General features: G+C 44.6%; 1 protein-coding gene across 1 annotated transcript in view; it reads right to left on the bottom strand.

Annotated features, from left to right (window-relative positions):
• The window catches only part of jag2b (jagged canonical Notch ligand 2b), a 79,837-nt gene extending 59,202 nt beyond the window's left edge, over positions 1-20,635 (bottom strand). Inside the window, 2 exon segments of the mRNA XM_083790318.1 lie at positions 19,442-19,759; positions 20,369-20,635. Of these exon segments, the coding sequence (XP_083646444.1) occupies positions 19,442-19,759; positions 20,369-20,437 (387 nt within the window). The 5' untranslated portion in view covers positions 20,438-20,635.
• Positions 20,636-21,021: the final 386 nt, after the last annotated feature.

Genomic DNA, 21,021 nt, shown 5'->3' with positions numbered 1-21,021 from the left:
GTGCTCCACCTTCAATGAGCACTTCTTTTCTACTTTCTTTCCTTTGTCCTCCCGCCCCCTCCCCCTATTTTCTTTCTTCTGCAGAATAGAGTCGGGGTCCGTGACATGAAGTCTTGCTCTGAAGCATAGAGTTACAGAGTCACAGTTAAACCAAGAGAATCGAGGCCATGCAATGCATTCACGATGGCTCAACAAGCTTTGCAGAACCATACACTACAAACATGTTGGGAAAACAATATTTTAGCCTCTTGTGTGGCATTCAACTACGTAGCATGTTAAGTAACAATGACAGATTGTCTGATTCAAAAGGTTGATGCACCACATTAGAGCAGAACACCCCATCTCATCTGAAGCTAGCCCCCCTCAGGGATAGAGGGCCAATCAATGGCCATGGACACAAAAGATTTTGTGCCAGCAGGGCCCTCGATTCAATAACAGAAGTCTTGTGAATATTTACTTATATGCCAAAAACATTAAGTGTTTCAACAATTTCAACATCCTCTCAAAAACCCCACTTTGAGAACCAGAATTGCAATACAATGAAATGTATGTAGAATAGATGAATGACTGACTCAATCAAGGTCCCAAATTACCAGCCAGTTAAAGTTTTTCAATTACATTTTCACTGCTCTCATTGTAAAAAATAAAAATGGAAAAAATAAAAAATAAATGCGTGAGTGCACGTGTTCTGGTCATAATGCACACTTACAGCAGTTTAATTTTCCACAAATTGCTGCTTCTGTCAACTTGTGAGTGTGATAAATGTAACAAGGAAAGAACAGCGAAGCGTGAAATATTCAGCGCAACTGTATATAAACAGACCCTACTCGGTGTGTCACATCCTTAGCCTGCACTAGGACTGCATTTACAGTCAAGAACCCAGTGTAACCAAATGCAGGTAAATGTAATCTTTAGTAAGTAAAGTATGGAGACCATGATCCATCCACCACTCTGTAAGTTAGGAAAAAATGTATTTGCTAACTGCCTCAAGTCATCAAACGTGCGTGCATAAGGAGTGGGCAACAGAGAGAGAGCTGTGCCCCGAGCAGATAATTAACTTTGTCTGCATGCAATGCATCTATTTTTCCTTCCCATCCAAAATGCATATTTTATCATCCCCAAATTGCTAGTCTTATGCGCTTTAGACACCCCTTATACACCACTCTGTCAGGTAGGAAAACAATTATTTGCTAATCCATTCCTGCAGATCTGCCGTGCCATTGGGCACAGTACATAATTGCCTAAAGTCATCAAACTGCACAATTTTATATCGATGCAACGCTTAGGATCCAGATCATAGTTGTATTGGAAAATACAGTGTTATTCAATGGAAACATTTTTGACGTGAAACTCCCCACACACATCTGGGCCATCTTAGCCTCCCAGCCTGAAGTATTCAAGGCACTTGTATAAGGCAGCACCATGGACAGCAATTATGCAGCGTTTGCAGCTTACTTGCACGTGGCGGTTGACTCTACTAGGCATCACTTTGTACCAAAACGTAAAACGTTATAAAGTTACATTTAATTAACCAGTTTAACGGTTAAAAGCGGTTACAATTTCTTACCGGTTACCTGAACATCTGTAATCCGAAAAATACACATTAATAGACATTACTACAAAATAATTATCAAGTCAGTAATAAGTATGGTATTACTTAACAAGATACGATGTGTCTAGATATCATATGGCCACTCTTACGGGTCCAACCTCCCCCACACGACAAACACACACACACACACACACACACACACACACACACACACACAAACACACACACCCCACAGAATTACTCCAGCAAAGCAATAGAACCTCCATAGCGTGTGTCAGATGTCACCGGTGTGCCGATATCAGACACTCTCCTAAAACTTATCCACCAGCTCCAACAGCCATGCTAGTGACCCCTCTTGTTAACAAGCTGCTCTCCATGGGGCTAGATCCGGGGTGCCCAAAAGGTAGATCGTGATCTACTAGTAGATCACAAAAGGCTGTGCAGGTAGATCATATGGCATGGTACAAATATATTTAAAAAAAAAACTGTTTTGCATGTGCTACTTTGATTGACATCTATAAAAGGGCCTGTCAGCTCAAACCCACAATGCAATACTTTGTGTACACAAACGTCAGTAGCATTACAAAGTTATAATACAAAAAAAACCCTACCGATTCAAACATTTCCTCTATTTCCCATTCCAAGTGTGCTTGTCTCATGTCTTACTGTATGTAACTATTCCAAAGCCACTCAGGTATATTTTTAAACAAATTTCAGCAATGGGGATCATCATTTTTTTTTTGGTGGGTAGATCTCGTTGAGCAGGTCAAGTCACAAAGTGTTGGCCCAGGCGGTGGCGTAACCGTCTGGGCACCCGACTGGTATAATCCAGTCGCAGTGTGGCCGCGGGTTCGACTCCCGAGCCCGACACGGCCTTTACTGCATGTCTTCCCCCCCCCCCCCCATCTCTCTCCCGTTTCCTTTCAGCCTACTGTAAAAAAAAAACAATAAAAGGCGTAAGCCGCAAAAAGAATATCTTTAAAAAAGTCAAAAAAGTGTGGGCACCCCTGGTCTAGATGTTCAACAGCTTACTATACAGTAGTGGCTGGTTTAATGCTGTGCTGCAGTCGGTGACACAATAAGAAGTATAGACACAAGACAGACGAGACACATTTCCACCCGGTGGGCAGCATCTTCACATTCACTTAGGGCCCATAAAAGATTACAAGAGAATATTAATCCAACCTCCTGGCATGGTGTGAGGAAATGCCACTGAGAGAGGGCAGTCGGAGACAAAAAGGAAAAAGTGCCAATAACTGATGACAGTGCTGTTTGGAGGCGTGGCTCTTCTTTCTGGACACCGTCGTTGCTTTAACCGGAGGCGCGGTGCCAAAGAGATGTGGCGCTGAACGCGAGGCACTTGGCTGGTATGCACTCCGACTGTGTGTACAGACACATGGCTCATTGAGCATGCCGCTGCTATGCCAACAGGGTCATTAAGCATGCATTTGCGATACAACAAACTCCTCCCCTCCAGGAGCCAATTAACCAGCTTTGAGCTGAGTTTGCAATCTGATATGCAAAACAAACAGACCTCACCGTTGCACACTCCACAAACCCAACAAAATGTACATGCATTGCAAAGCGACTCATTACGGCCCGACTAGAGATAGCGTTTTATTACGGGACAAAGCCGTCACAACCTAATCATGAACCAATAGGAGTCTTTTGATGGGAGGCAGGAGACAGCGAGTCAAATTACCAACTACAATGAGAATAATGGGAGCATTCCACAGTAAAAATCTAAATATGGATACAAAATTTCAGATGTATTACTACTAGATATAAGGATTAAATATTAAAACATAAGTTAAAATATTTGGATCACATGTTCGCTGAAAATACTGCAAAACGTCAAACTGCATATTTTGAATATTCTCAGATGAACAAAATGAGAGCAATGTAAATAAAAAAAATTGGCATCCAACTACGATCAGAGTTATACTGTACAATTGTAACTTATCTGTACATTGCGTGCATAAGGAGTGGGCAACAGAGAGAGAGCTGTGCCCCGAGCAGATAATTAACTTTGTCTGCATGCAATGCATCTATTTTTCCTTCCCATCCAAAATGCATATTTTATCATCCCCAAATTGCTAGTCTTATGTGCTTTAGACACGCCTTACATTATCTTTTAGGCATGGCTCCGCAGGATGATTATGTATGTAGTCTCCTAGCCTACTGTACCTACAGTACATACGTTCTTTAGTTGAAGGAGATGCATGGTTTGGAAGCTTTATCTCTGTAATATGGTGCCACATAATGCGGCGTGGTAAACACTGGTAGCTCCATCGATAGCTTGTCACCTTTAATACGTCTTGACCAGTACTTTATACGTTCTGTTCTTTTTGGCAAGCAACGCCTCCGAATGATGACGGGGCAGATAAACGATGCTGTCGGAGAATATGGAGAGACGCAGTAACATTGCATCTGTGTTAAAGTGGTGGAAAGGTGTGCCTTTTGACCCGAGATCAGATTCTAAAAACGTCTACTACATCCTGACAGTTTTCTGAAAAAGCTATGTTTCTGTCAGTCGTCAAGTCATTTAAAAGAAATAGCAGACCTACAAGCTCGTAGCTATGAGCTTGTAGATCTGCTATTTTTCAAATGCTAAAGCGTCACAGAATGCTAACACAAAAAGGGGTTCCCACCCAGAATGGGTTAACAGGTGTAGTGATCATGGACGCATGTGTAAACAATGTGTATTAGGTGTATTACATTATGGCCGATTAATTTCACATCTGGCACGAGAAATAGAATCTTGTCGGCCTCGTGGTGCGGACAATAAACTGCCTAGTGGAAACCCTATTCCCACTGTAACCTTGTGTCCTCTCTCCTCCATAATATGCACACACACAACCTCACTGTTACACACTCTGCCATGCTCTCTTCACCAGGAAATAATTGTTTTTTTTTTCAGCAAATCTCTTGCACCAACATTGTTTTTATGAAGCATTTTGTTGCCAAAATGCCAGTCGATTACTGGCTTTACATGCAAGTGTTGAAGTAGTTTAGTTAGTGACGCAATGGTGGTGATCGATCCCAAATTGGAGCACCGGCTATACTAGAGAATAGTCCTTCAGCTTGAATGGGTTAGCCTAACTCCTGTTAAGATCGCCGCTTACAGTAAAAGTGTCATTATCATTTCAAACAAGTTCAAGAGTATAGAGTACCAGTGACCATTTGACTGGTCATGTGATGACAAAAAAAAAGATCCCATTCCAATTGGTGAAATAACTTTCCCACTTGGAACAGAAGAGAATGGAATATATCCATTTATCACTCACACACACACACACTCTCTCCAATCTCTGATGATGCACCTCATGATGCCCAACTGATAGGTCTGCCCCCCCAATGGAGCTCAAGTCTTCCATCATTGTGGCTGTGTGAAGAGTAAGACGTAATGCTTTTCTTAAGTCAACGCATTTCTTTCAAGTCAACGCATTTCTTTTCTTAAGTCAACGCTTTGAATGGCACTAGGTGTCACATGGACGGACCGCATCCGAAATGAGGACCTCTATGGGGACCTACCACGGGTCACAGACAGCCCTCTATGGGGACCTACCACGGGTCACAGACAGCCCTCTATGGGGACCTACCACGGGTCACAGACAGCCCTCTATGGGGACCTACCACGGGTCACAGACAGCCCTCTATGGGGACCTACCACGGGTCACAGACAGCCCTCTATGGGGACCTACCACGGGTCACAAACAGACCTCTATGGGGACCTACCACGGGTCACAGACAGCCCTCTATGGGGACCTACCACGGGTCACAGACAGCCCTCTATGGGGACCTACCACGGGTCACAGACAGCCCTCTATGGGGACCTACCACGGGTCACAGACAGCCCTCTATGGGGACCTACCACGGGTCACAGACGGCCCTCTATGGGGACCTACCACGGGTCACAGACAGCCCTCTATGGGGACCTACCACGGGTCACAGACAAAGGCAGAGAGAGAAGGATGAGGCTGGCAGGGCACTGCGTCAGGCACCCAGAACTAGATGCAGGGTAGATACCCTCACAAAAACATGCCATAATCCTGGTCTCTAAAACTGCCTCCCCCTGGCCAGCCGGGACGCCTGATGGAGGGGAAAGGAACTGGTCGGAATAACGTGTCCCTTCCACGCGCTACGTCCGGCCGGGGAAATTCCCCTCTGTCAGGTGAAAAGAAGCAGCTTGGACTCCTCATGCATAGAAGGAGGCATGAGGTCAGTCCGCTGCCCCCCCAGGTTGGCAGAGGAAGTGTAGCGCCCAGGATTACATTAGATAATTGGCACTGGGTGAAAAGAAAACTGGGTTACAAAATCGTGGGATAAAAATGAAAAAGAAAAAAGAACTAGATGCAAGTTAAACAGACTATTGGACAGTTTAGTTCTCCCCACTAGACATGGGGTTCAACGCTTTTGGGCTGGGGACCCCTGGAAATGCTTTGGCCATGTCTCACGACACCCACCCTGCCCCCCTCCCCACCCCCACTACAAATCCATTGCTACTAAAACCTTAATAATGGAGAAGACTCATCAAAAATAAATGAAACCAGATATAATCATTAATCCATTTTGCGCGGGAACCCGTTTTGGTGTTAGCATTATGTTATGCTTTAGCTATTTAAAAATAGCAGATCTACAAGCTCATAGCGCGCCACCGAGTGGCGCGCTATGAGCTTGTAGGTCTGCTATTTTTTTTTAAATCGAAGAGCGACTGACACAGAAGACATGTTTTAGAATCTGATCTCAGGTCAGAATGAAAACTGTCAGGATGTAGAAGACATTTTTAGAATCTGATCTCAGGTCAGAATGGGTTAAAGAAAGTCTATGCATGTACGAAAACTCTTAATTTCCAGCCATTCAGTTGCAACCCCCCCCCCCCCCCCTCTTTTTTAATAAGCTGGGGAGCACTCTGTCCTCCCATTCACACACACACACACACACACACACACACACACACACACACACACACACACACACACACACACCCCACCCCCAGTAGGAAAGATCTTTGCGACTACTCCAGGCGGACGTGTGCGTGAGATGAGCATCCCACCCACGATATACAAAGAGAAAACAGCCGCAGACGGCGGTTCCCTAGTCCCTAACCAACGTGTGACAATACAAGGTTCCCTAGTCCCTAACCAACGTGTGACAATACAAGGTTCCCTAGTCCCTAACCAACGTGTGACAATACAAGGTTCCCTAGTCCCTAACCAACGTGTGACAATACAAGAACGCAGCTTATAATATAAAGCCTTCCGCATGTCAGATTCAAAACAGCGGTGCCAGTACCTACCTACTGTACTGACGTTGATTATGGAACAGTCAAAGCTGGGGATTCTGAGCCGCCCTCAAGCATGCTTGGCTCTCCCTCTCTCCCTCTGTCTCTCTCTCTCTCTCAGACTCAGACAGTCTGGCTGAAGCGCTGCGCTCAGTGAGCGCCGGTCCGCAAAAAAAGGCAAATAAATAGCCACACAAAAGGTTACAAAACACCCCCGCAATAAAGTCCTGGGTCCACTGCGCGCTCACACGTGTAAGATCCCCCCCACACTGTCAGGTACTGGTTAGGAGAAACACCACATCTGGACATCAATGGCAATTAATGTGTTACATTAAATCACATTTTATAAAGAAAAATTATAGAGGACTAGTCTAAGAAAATATTCAGCACTCGGAAAACAAAGCATACCCTTCTGCAGTGCATTACAACTGTGCTGCCTATAGAGCGTCGCAGTCCAGCCCCCTTTCATGACGACGACAGACCCGGAAAAGCATTCCCCATGCATGCATTTCTCCCAAAAACTATTTATTTAAAAGTCCTTTTAAGCCTCGGACGAAGCCAACTCGGATCATGACAACTCATAACAAGCACAATATTTTAGGCCGAACAAATAATTAGAAAGAAGAAAAAAGGGGCATGGTACAACACTATATGGCATTGGTGACATAAAGTACAGTAAAAACTACAGTGTCTACGACTACAAATGTAACCAAATGCACCCATGAGCTTCCTCGGCCGTGGTACAGGAGGCAAAATATGAGCCTTGACGCAATGTGAGCTTTTAGCTGAACTTCTGCTTCATCTTGTGTTGCTATAGACTGGATGACCTTCATCTTGTGTTGTTATAGACTGGATGAACTTCATCTTGTGTTGCTATAGACTGGATGAACTTCATCTTGTGTTGCTATAGACTGGATGAACTTCATCTTGTGTTGCTATAGACTGGATGAACTTCATCTTGTGTTGCTATAGACTGGATGAACTTCATCTTGTGTGTGTTATAGACTGGATGAACTTCATCTTGTGTTGCTATAGACTGGATGACCTTCATCTTGTGTTGCTATAGACTGGATGAACTTCATCTTGTGTTGCTATAGACTGGATGAACTTCATCTTGTGTTGCTATAGACTGGATGAACTTCATCTTGTGTTGCTATAGACTGGATGAACTTCATCTTGTGTTCCTATAGACTGGATGAACTTCATCTTGTGTTGCTATAGACTGGATGAACTTCATCTTGTGTGTGTTATAGACTGGATGAACTTCATCTTGTGTTGCTATAGACTGGATGAACTTCATCTTGTGTTGCTATAGACTGGATGAACTTCATCTTGTGTGTGTTATAGACTGGATGAACTTCATCTTGTGTTGCTATAGACTGGATGACCTTCATCTTGTGTTGCTATAGACTGGATGAACTTCATCTTGTGTTGCTATAGACTGGATGAACTTCATCTTGTGTTGCTATAGACTGGATGAACTTCATCTTGTGTTGCTATAGACTGGATGAACTTCATCTTGTGTTGCTATAGACTGGATGAACTTCATATTGTGTTGCTATAGACTGGATGAACTTCATCTTGTGTGTGTTATAGACTGGATGAACTTCATATTGTGTTGCTATAGACTGGATGAACTTCATCTTGTGTGTGTTATAGACTGGATGAACTTCATCTTGTGTTGCTATAGACTGGATGACCTTCATCTTGTGTTGCTATAGACTGGATGAACTTCATCTTGTGTTGCTATAGACTGGATGACCTTCATCTTGTGTTGCTATAGACTGGATGAACTTCATCTTGTGTTGCTATAGACTGGATGAACTTCATCTTGTGTTGCTATAGACTGGATGAACTTCATCTTGTGTTGCTATAGACTGGATGAACTTCATCTTGTGTTGCTATAGACTGGATGAACTTCATCTTGTGTTGCTATAGACTGGATGAACTTCATCTTGTGTTGCTATAGACTGGATGAACTTCATCTTGTGTGTGTTATAGACTGGATGAACTTCATCTTGTGTTGCTATAGACTGGATGACCTTCATCTTGTGTTGCTATAGACTGGATGAACTTCATCTTGTGTTGCTATAGACTGGATGACCTTCATCTTGTGTTGCTATAGACTGGATGAACTTCATCTTGTGTTGCTATAGACTGGATGACCTTCATCTTGTGTTGCTATAGACTGGATGAACGTCATCTTGTGTTGCTATAGACTGGATGACCTTCATCTTGTGTTGCTATAGACTGGATGAACTTCATCTTGTGTTGCTATAGACTGGATGACCTTCATCTTGTGTTGCTATAGACTGGATGAACTTCATCTTGTGTTGCTATAGACTGGATGAACTTCATCTTGTGTGTGTTATAGACTGGATGAACTTCATCTTGTGTTGCTATAGACTGGATGAACTTCATCTTGTGTTGCTATAGACTGGATGACCTTCATCTTGTGTTGCTATAGACTGGATGAACTTCATCTTGTGTTGCTATAGACTGGATGAACTTCATCTTGTGTTGTTATAGACTGGATGACCTTCATCTTGTGTTGCTATAGACTGGATGACCTTCATCTTGTGTTGCTATAGACTGGATGAACTTCATCTTGTGTTGCTATAGACTGGATGAACTTCATCTTGTGTTGCTATAGACTGGATGAACTTCATCTTGTGTTGCTATAGACTGGATGAACTTCATCTTGTGTTGCTATAGACTGGATGAACTTCATCTTGTGGTGCAAAAATAGCCGATCTACAAGCTCAAAACGTGTCGCAGCGCGACACGTTTTGAGCTTGTAGATCTAGTGAAACTAGTGAAATTAGCAGAACTATAAGCTCACAACAACATGGTGCAAAGCAACGCGTCGTCTGCGAACCCAAACATGGGTCCCGATCCACTCTTGGGGGGGGGGGGGGGGGGAAACAGTGCTCATTAATTTGAGGCGCAACAGAAAATAACCGTCCTGTGTCAAAGTATAAATCGGGCTTAGATGTTTGTTTACTGCTGGGAAATCTTTGGTATGAAATGGAGCTTACCCCATTTAGACAATTCTACAAATGTCTTCTAAATCCTGACAAGTTTTCTGAAAAATCCCCATGTTTCTGTGTCAGTCGTTCTCAAACATGTTCATGTCAAGGAAGGAACAAGCTCGTAGCGCGGCACTGTGTGCTGCGCTACGAGCTTGTAGATATGTTATTTTTCAATAGCTAAAGTTTAAAATAATGGTTAAAAAATATATATAACACCAACAGGGGGTTCCCGTCCAGAATGGGATTAAGACACGTTACCAGCTGTTAACGTCCCTCCTGCACCTGAGAGTTCAAACATCAAGCACCAATTAAACACACAGCCAGATGCAAGCACATTATAAAAGCGCAAGCTTGTTTGTTATGACTCATTACCTTGGGGAGTCCTTCCTGCCTGTTGATTTGCCTGGATCAAATAATAGCAAGATCAATAGCGAGGACAGCCGAGTATAGTATGAGAGTACATTTTTTGCCTTAAATATTCCTTTGCAGGCCCCGGGCGGTTAGCTCAACCGTCCGGGCACCCTATAGGCAGCTGAGCCAGCCTGACAGCGTGCCGCGGGTTCGACTCCCGATCCCGCCCGGCGGTCTTTATGAGACCACAAAAAAAAAGAGATTTATAATACAGAAATCTGGGCTTTCATAACACCTCAACAGTGCCACAGGATGAGACTATAGCAGGACACTGCCAAAGACACCAGGAGAATGAGACTATAGCAGGACACTAGCCAAAGACACCAGGAGAATGAGACTATAGCAGGACACTGGCCAAAGACACCAGGAGAATGAGACTATAGCAGAGACACTGCCAAAGACACCAGGAGAATGAGACTATAGCAGGACACTACCAAAGACACCAGGAGAATGAGACTATAGCAGGACACTAGCCAAAGACACCAGGAGAATGAGACTATAGCAGAGACACTGCCAAAGACACCAGGAGAATGAGACTATAGCAGGACACTGGCCAAAGACACCAGGAGAATGAGACTATAGCAGGACACTAGCCAAAGACACCAGGAGAATGAGACTATAGCAGAGACACTGCCAAAGACACCAGGAGAATGAGACTATAGCAGGACACTGCCAAAGACACCAGGAGAATGAGACTATAGCAGGACACTAGCCAAAGACACCAGGAGAATGAGACTATAGCAGGACACTGGCCAAAGACACCAGGAGAAAGAGACTATAGCAGGACACTAGCCAAAGACACCAGGAGAATGAGACTATAGCAGGACACTGCCAAAGACACCAGGAGAATGAGACTATAGCAGGACACTGCCAAAGACACCAGGAGAATGAGACTATAGCAGGACACTACCAAAGACACCAGGAGAATGAGACTATAGCAGGACACTAGCCAAAGACACCAGGAGAATGAGACTATAGCAGGACACTACCAAAGACACCAGGAGAATGAGACTATAGCAGGACACTACCAAAGACACCAGGAGAATGAGACTATAGCAGGACACTAGCCAAAGACACCAGGAGAATGAGACTATAGCAGGACACTGCCAAAGACACCAGGAGAATGAGACTATAGCAGGACACTAGCCAAAGACACCAGGAGAATGAGACTATAGCAGGACACTAGCCAAAGACACCAGGAGAATGAGACTATAGCAGGTCACTGCCAAAGACACCAGGAGAATGAGACTATAGCAGAGACACTGCCAAAGACACCAGGAGAATGAGACTATAGCAGGACACTAGCCAAAGACACCAGGAGAATGAGACTATAGCAGGACACTAGCCAAAGACACCAGGAGAATGAGACTATAGCAGGACACTATCCAAAGACACCAGGAGAATGAGACTATAGCAGGACACTGCCAAAGACACCAGGAGAATGAGACTATAGCAGGACACTAGCCAAAGACACCAGGAGAATGAGACTATAGCAGGACACTAGCCAAAGACACCAGGAGAATGAGACTATAGCAGGACACTGCCAAAGACACCAGGAGAATGAGACTATAGCAGAGACACTGCCAAAGACACCAGGATAATGAGAATATAGCAGGACACTAGCCAAAGACACCAGGATAATGAGAATATAGCAGGACACTAGCCAAAGACACCAGGAGAATGAGACTATAGCAGAGACACTGCCAAAGACACCAGGATAATGAGAATATAGCAGGACACTAGCCAAAGACACCAGGAGAATGAGACTATAGCAGGACACTGCCAAAGACACCAGGAGAATGAGACTATAGCAGGACACTAGCCAAAGACACCAGGAGAATGAGACTATAGCAGGACACTGCCAAAGACACCAGGAGAATGAGACTATAGCAGGACACTAGCCAAAGACACCAGGAGAATGAGACTATAGCAGGACACTGCCAAAGACACCAGGAGCAGCCAGCCAGCAAACTAGTGCTGTGGGAACCGACACACGTCGGGCACCGTTCAGCGAGGACGTCCCGCAATTAACGGGAACCCCTTTTGGTAACACTTTTGGTAACACTTCAGCTATTGAAAAATAGCAGATCTACAAGCTCATAGCGCGCCACCGAGTGGCACGCTACGAGCTTGTAGGTCTGCCATTTTTGAAGAAAAGAAAATCGTAAAAAATGCGGCACAAATCTTTTAATATATATTCTTTCAGAGCGAACGTTTTTTTTTAGTTTTTTTCGACGTCAGGCCTAAATGGGTTAACATGTGTGGATGTGCTCCGGAACGGTGCGGGAGCGCAACGCACCAACGAGCAGGCCAGATGTACGGAGAACCGGGATGACTGGAGGCGACGATGGAGGGCTCGTCCGAGGACGACCGACCTAGGGAGACTAAAATGAGGGAGTAACGAGGTAAAGGCAACACCAAATGATTGGCGAGAGTGACCGACCGCACTCTCAAGTGTCCTGTAGTAAGTATATAAAGTAGTACAGTAGAAAGATACCGGTTACATCTAGCCAGTGAAATTCAACCGTGTATACTTTTCTAGGGACACCCCTATTTCATACATCATCAGGTGTATAGGAGATTTTAGCCAAATACGTACATTTTAACTGTACCCAATAAAATAAATTCAGATAAGAAACCAAATGATGAAGGCCACTGTTCATGGAAAACATACACTTGCCATAGAAGTGCATTTTAAAAGCCACCATAGGTCTGCTATTTTTGATGAATCGTGAAAAGTGACATGAAAGTGTTTGAGAACGACTGACGTAGAAAAACATAGCTTTTTCAATAAAACTGATTTAGAAGACATTTGCAGAATCTGATCTCAGGTCAAAATGGGTTAAAAGAATAGTCTTAACTAGACAAGAGCTCCTGTAGAGACTGTGATAAACGAATAAGGCAGATTAAACGGCAGAGAAAGCTCCAGGGCACAGAGTGGAGGAGGGAGGAACCAGGACAACGCAGGAACATAATTGTTTACTAGAGGCCTATCAAACGGTCTCCTAGCAACTGCCCCGGCAAGCTCCCCAATCAGGTGTGTCTAACCGAGGCAGTTCTGGTTAGCCTTGGGTTGTGTGTGTGTGTGTGTGTGTGTGTGTGTGTGTGTGTGTGTGTGTGTGTAAAACATGGCTTTCTAGGCTCACACGCAGTAGAGTGACGCAGTGGCTCAATGCACAGCAAGACGAAATAGTATAGCCACGGCCTGCCAATTCATGTACATACTGTAGCCTACAGCTACAGCGATCAAGCCAATATTCAAATTATTTTGGCCATATTCCATAATACAGCGGTTCTACACAGAGCGCCACATCATTCTGAAATGAATGAGAATCTCGACGATACCACCCCCGTTCTTCAAAACATCCACTTTTCCAGAGCAGTTCCTCTGACATTCTGTGCAAAAATATTTAACTTAAAAAAAATGGTCCTTGCAAGACAGGACGCATTTTACGGATAAATCGGCAGAAAAACACTGCTAAAAATCCAAAAACATGCAGCAGTGTGCAAGGACCATAACTTCTACAGATGATAGTAGAGTTCAGTAAAGAACCACTGCAGTTATAAAGGAGTTGGCCAGTGCAGATCAAAAACTAGAAAAAGTGCCCCTCGGGACACAGGTTTCCACCAGGCCAGGACAGGTTGTGGCCTCCTGGTGGCGCTATAATAGGCCAATGTGAAAAGGGTGCCATTTCTTCTCACGCCTTTGATGGCAATTGAATGATTTGAGGCATTTTGCAATGATCCACCCGTTGGTGGAGCTACAACAGGCCAATGTGAAAAGGGTGGGATATATTCCTCAGCCTAGTAGGAAAAATTGTAAATCATGTAAATTGCACGCTGTGTTCATGATTTGAGGCTTTTTGTTCAAAACGGGCCAATCCTGCAAACTTTGAAAGCCAGTGTTAGCCAATTAGGATGGAATATGAATATGAATTGGCTTCTAGGGAGTGTGCATGCAATGTTTCACGCAGATCGGTATAGTTACAGGTACAAATGTGAAAATCTGCCTCATGGTGGTGCGATAACAGGCCGTTCTGGAAAGTTTGGAGCAGAGGTTCAGCATTGGTATCCAGGGAGTGTGTGTGCAAAGTTTGGCATCGACCGGGTTAACGGTGCTGGAGATTAGCTTTACACAGACAGACGGACAGACACACACACACACACACACACACAGACAGACAGAGTGCAGTAGTGCACTGCAAAACATACTCTCTCCATGCCTTCAGCTGGTGAGGAACTTCAAGAACTTCAAGATTTACTGTACCAAATCATTTGTCAAATATTATGCAGCCTACCATTATGCGTCGCCATACGCTCAGTGAGCATGTCTGGCATACGAGCATGCCTTTGCCAGCCCACACATCTAGGCAAAGAGGTATGACCAGCCAGGGGGCATGGTCATAGGGCAAAGAGGTATGACCAGGGGCAAAGAGGTATGACCAGGGGCAAAGAGGTATGACCAGGGGCAAAGAGGTATGACCAGGGGGCAAAGAGGTATGACCAGGGGCAAAGAGGTATGACCAGGGGCAAAGAGGTATGACCAGGGGCAAAGAGGTATGACCAGGGGCAAAGAGGTGTGACCAGGGGCAAAGAGGTATGACCAGGGGCAAAGAGGTATGACCAGGGGCAAAGAGGTATGACCAGGGGCAAAGAGGTATGACCAGGGGCAAAGAGGTATGACCAGGGGCAAAGAGGTATGACCAGGGGGCATCGTCATCATAGGCTGGCATGTGGGACATTTGGCAAGATTCCATTTTTGCCACAGACAAAATGAGTGGACCATAGTAAAGAATACCATAGTAAACAAGTGTCCTACATATTCTGGAGAAAGCCCAGAGACTGATCAAACTAACATTATAATGGTGTGTAAAACAGAACATTTAAAATCTCGCCACAGACAAGACCAAGTCTTTGCCACAGACACATCTGTCCCGTGTGCGGACATGTTGATGACCCCTGGGTATGACGCTTTAGTTTACTCAAGTTAGGTAATAAGACCTGGTACTTAAGACATGCAAAATACAGCACATAGTTTCTCCCAATACAGAGCAGATAGATTTACATACACGGCTCACTTCAATCGGACGTCTGGTCCGGCTGGGACAGAGAGACTGAGAGCCAGAGAGAGAGCGTGAGAGAGATTCCAACAGCAATGTCATTAGCCACCGAAAAGGAAGGAAGACTCTCCGGAACTCCGGGCCAACAAGATGGAAACACAATCAGGCCATCCGTGAAGTCGGATTTATACTGGGTTGCATTGCACGCTGGTATTGCACACTGATAATAGCCAATCTGCAAGCTCACAACGCATTCAGGAATGCCTTAGCTTGCCTTGTAGATCTGCTATTTTTGTAAATAACTACAGTATACCCTCATGTACCTGCATCTAGATAACTGGCCCTCATGTACCTGAATCTACTCTAGCCCATTCTGACCTGAGATCAGATTCTAAAAATGTCTATTACATCCTGACAGTTTCATTATTAACCCATTCTGACCTGAGATCAGATTCTAAAAGTGTCTTCGATTTTTCAAAAATAGCAGACCTACAAGCTCGTATCGCGCCACTCGGTGGCGCGATATGAGCTTGTAGATCTGCTATTTTTCAATAGCTAAAGCATAACATGATGCCAACACCAAAAGGGGTGCCCGGTCAGAATGGGCTAGATAACTATACCCTCATGTACCTGCATCTACTCTAGATAACTAGCTTCTCCAGTCAAGTCTAGGACCCCTTTCTAAGGCGTCTAATCAATAAGAACAGAATCCGATTAATTATCATGGAAGAGCATACCTCATAAATGTAGCTATATATGTTTATATAACCATCATGAGGTACACACGCACACACTGTATGTCAGTGACCTGAATGTTCTCATGTGAATTACAATAAAAATAAATAACTTTGCTAGTATGCACAGTTCTATACCTGCCAAACACCCATACGGTAACTAATACAATAGACATTACCTTATGACTGTCTCTCTCTATGGTACATAGATCATAAAAAAAAGCACTTTAGAGGGTGTCTCCCCATGAATTCAAAACCATAAAACCAATGGCAGAGTGTTACTGTACCAGGGCAACAGTACAGTAAGCTAACTGTGGTTGATCCGGCTGACAAGACAAGCCAGAGCTGGAAATGCTGGAAATGCCTCTAGGAGCATTATTAACATGTTTTGGGCGGGAACCCCCTTTTGGTGTCAGCATTATGTTATGCTTTAAGCTATTGAAAAATAGCAGATCTACAAGCTCATGGCGTGCCACCGAGTGGCGTGCTACGAGCTTGTAGGTCTGCTATTTATTTATTTTTTAATCGAAGAACGACTGACATAGAAACATAGCTTTTTCAGAAAACTGTCAGGATGTAGACAAGACGTTTTTTTTAGAATCTGATCTCAGGTCAAAATGGGTTAAGGAAGCGTTTATTAAGCAAAGATAAGCATCACACAGCACGAGTATGGCATGCCTGGCAGCAACGCATACACATACAATATAAAGTCAGACTTATTTGTGATTGCATCGTGCCACTGGGCCAATAACCGGAATGAGAGAGGAGGGGGGGGGGGGGGTACACGAGTCCCCGCTCCCTCTGGGTATGGAAGTGGCCTAGACAAGAGAGAAAATAGCAAAATGACAGAAGAGAGAATATAACATGAGCATTGAGCAAAGACAGCATTCCTATGACTACAATATAGAGTCGTGACAGACAGCAGAGTCCCGTCCATGCTGTGCTTCCACAGACAGGGCTCGGAGCGGGCAGCTGGCCAGCAGGAGACAGTCAACTACACTGTGCATCTTTGTTTCTCCAGCGAGGAGCAGCAACAATGCCACACAGCCAGTAGCCCTGTGGGCCTGTTGTGACATCTGGCACCGGAGCTATAGTGCACTGTTATCAGCCACGAGCCACTTAGCAGGGTGACAGCAGAACCAGAATAGGTCTCCCTCTCTCTCTCTCTCCACCTCTGTCTGGTCTGGAGGTGCTAAAGTCAATATGTCAAAATATAAAATAAATAAAAAAGGACAGGGTTTATCCCAAGTTCATATCATTCCAAGTTGGTCATTTGGATGTGATATAGGTGACACAAAATAGGGCTTGTGTGGGATGATATGAGCACCAAAACACAAGAGGCAACCCCTACTGTGTAGCACTGTACAACACACACAATGAAAGCTATGAAGGATTGATTTTAGGGTATGGTTTCAGACACATGTATGTATGAGCGTACTGCTAAGAAAGACCAGACCCGTTCTGGTCTGGACTCTGGACTGATGGTTTCAAGTTGGCAGTCTGTGTAGTGACGCACCGCTAAAAGTGTCATTTTCACTGCAGTGGTCGAGCTGATGAAGCTTTTCAAGCGTCAATAAGTTAAATTGCTAAACAGCTGTATTTGATTTAAAAAAAAGGCAGACATATCTGTCCATCCTCAGTACTGCCAAATCATCATAATAGACCTATAATAAATACACTACTGAGATCCAGTTTTAGAAATAGACACCATTAGAATAAGAATAGTGTGTACCGATAGTGACAGCCTTACAAGATGACAGAATGTTCAGTACAAAAAGAAACTGGGTTAAGAGCACCATCTTGCACTTTTAATAGGCCATTAAGTAGCCTACCATCTGACAAAAATAAATCCTCCTTTTGCTTTGAGAAGAGTAGTACCCTACTTTCTGTTCTGCACGGCCTGCAGCAGGCTCAACATGACCTGCAGCATTTCTTTAGCCTACCCCAACGCCCGTCATACTACATTACAAACATTCCATAAAACGCATCCAGAGTGTCATCATGGGACAACTGAAAACATTAAAGAATAGTTCAACTCGCAGCCTAATTCAGCCTCATCGTTTATACTTCGTTTCACGCTGGTGTTGCGTGCCGAACAATAGCAGATGTACAAGCACACCACACGTCACATTCAACACGCGGTGTGCTTGTAGATCTGCAATTTTACCGAGCACGACACCGGGTATAAAACTAGAAATGATCCATCCTGTACATCAGTGGTTCCCAAAGTGGGGTCCGGGGACGCCCAGGGCTCCTTGAGGGAGTTCCAGGGGGTCCCCAGCTAAATGATAGTTTGGAAGCAAATGGACCCTTATGGGTCTGTACCCGAGTGTACAAATGGAACCAAATCCATTCGTATGCCCTCAGTTACAATGACATTGATTTTACAATATAAATTGGGGGTCCAAGAGATAGAAATGCCATTAAATGGAGGTCCGTAGACTAATGCATGTCAAACTGGGGGGTCCTTTAAATTAAACAGGGTTGAGAATCACTGCTAGAGCCGTAAACGTAAAGCTCTTATCTTATGGGCGGTATAGACAGTCAGTGGCTGGCATATCTCTTCAAATGGGGGTCCACGGGATAATTAGTGTCAATTTGGGGGTCCTTTCTTGACATGAAGAAAAGTTTGAGAACCACTGACTGCTGTACATCGACTTCTTCTTCTTCTTATTAACAGCCATCAGCCCATCACTCATCCGGCGGTGAGAAGCATAATTCTCGCCGTAGGGGCCACCTGGCACCCAGACAGACAGCAGCAGAGCACAGGCTTGTGCTGGGAAGTAGTGAGGTGTCAACCACGGTATTACGATCAGATCCACTGCCCTGGGGGCACCAATCATTCTGTCTTAGGAACACCGCGTCTTTCAGGCTGCTTCCAAAGGCTCTCACAACAAGAACATGAGACTCGTGTTAGTGTATCGGTGTTTTACAGGAGGATTAATATAACAGGACCAAAGAAGAAATACCCACTCCTTGTACTGTGTACAAGCAGCACAACGCAATCTATCTCTAACGTAGACGAGTTTCCACTCCTCAAACACGTCCTACCTACACCGACCATGCATGCACCCACACACAGCCCCACACACACACACATACATACATACACACCACCACCAATCTAATTAGCCTATCGTGGCCTTGGCAGGTGCAGGTTTGTGGACTGGAACAAAGCCAACCTCATGCATCACGGCAACTTTAAAATAGGAGCCAGATAGCATTCGGAAGCGCTGTATATGTGTGGCTTTGCAACTGGATCCGTATGTGGAACATACAATCTGCTCTTCTTAATGGCTTAATTGAAACAGGGCACAGTCACAGTCTCACACACACACACACACACACACACACACACACACACTCACCGGCCAGGCGAACTGGAAGGGGATGAGAATCTTGCCGGCGTCGTCGACTTTATTGGGGTTTTTCGTGCTCCTGAAAGACAACATATTCCCACCGAGCACGTCCGTGCGGCCGTCCCCGTACGTGCAGTGTCCCGCGGTGGTGACCTCCGTCTGGTATTCCTTTAGGCAGACCCTGAAGTACGTGTCGCACTCGTCGCGGCTGCAGCGCAGGTCCTGGGAGCTCCTCTGGCCGTCGCAGCACTCCCCGTCCGCCAGCTCGCCGTTCACGTTCTCCACCGAGATCAACTGGAGCTCGAAATAGCCGGTCGAGTGGCAAATCTGTAATAAAAGAATAATAAAATAAAAAATAGAAAAAAGTGGAAGAATTAAAGACTGCACACACAAGCATAGAAATAATATAGGTGCGTAATTTTTTATTTTTTTTTACAATTACATCATGAGCATTTATTTATTTAAACCCATAGCCAGTCAACAAATTTAGATAATTAAAACGCTCGATACTATGGGGGTGGTGTGGTGGAAATGCAGCAGCCAGGCAATTGATGCAATGCAACTTAGAACTTGTGCGCGCGCGTGTGTGTGTGTGTGTGTGTGTGTGTGTGTGTGTGTGTGTGTAGGCTACTGTAGGCCTGCTAATTCTAAAACATGTAAGGCACAGCTTGACAAAATGGAGAGAGAGAGTAGCCCTACATTAATTCCGCAACACTTTAATCTTGTCCATGGTCAACACATGATCACATGTTAAACTGACGGGCCCAATTATTGATTAATATGGTGCGAATAATATACGCAATATTGGAAAGCAAAAATAAGGTGTCCACGCCCACCAACTTTTGACATTGCCCGTTTTAAGGTGCATCCCCAATTTATTTGACAGCACATTGTTATATATTTTTTTGCAAAAACAGGAGCCCAGGCTCTCCTTACCTCGGTCCATAACGTCAACAGCAGGCATACACTTGGGAGGCAATTCCTAATCCTTGTACGATCCCACATGCCTCCGATTAATTAGAGTGACATAGGGGGAAAAGCGATCAAAAACGACAGAAGGCCGTCTACCGGCGACCAGTTCCGCCACTCCTGACATGCAAAAAAAATAATCAAATGCGTTATTTTCTCCAACATGTATGTCCAAATTTCGCCGAAAGCATTACAACATGCGTGTTGTGTGCGAGCGAGCCCGTTTGCAAGCGTTGAGTATAGAGTCCCTCCGTCAAATCTCTCCACACAGCAACTGTCTCTCTCTCTCTCTCTCTCACACACACACACACACACACAGCACGCCTGAGGAGAGGATGTCTGCGCTGATTGGCAGCTCTACAAACCACTTAGAAATCCGCCTGCGGCCAGTCTTTGAGCCAACCGGATTACAGAGGGGGCGGACGATATAGCGGCTACCCAAAAACTTGAATTGCATTTTTTTTTTATTATTAATATTATGGGGCTTGATGATGATGACAAGCCGCATCACAGCATCACAGCATGGCAAACTTTGAATTTTTAATTAATTGAATCTAGACGATCGCTGCAGATCAAATTTCTTCGCCTTCTTAATTATTGCAGTCAATTAAAACCGACTG

The sequence above is a fragment of the Protomyctophum parallelum genome (assembly GCF_964188405.1).
Source record: "Protomyctophum parallelum genome assembly, chromosome: 19".
Lineage (NCBI taxonomy): Eukaryota > Metazoa > Chordata > Actinopteri > Myctophiformes > Myctophidae > Protomyctophum > Protomyctophum parallelum.
This window is presented reverse-complemented; position numbering and strand designations above follow the sequence as displayed.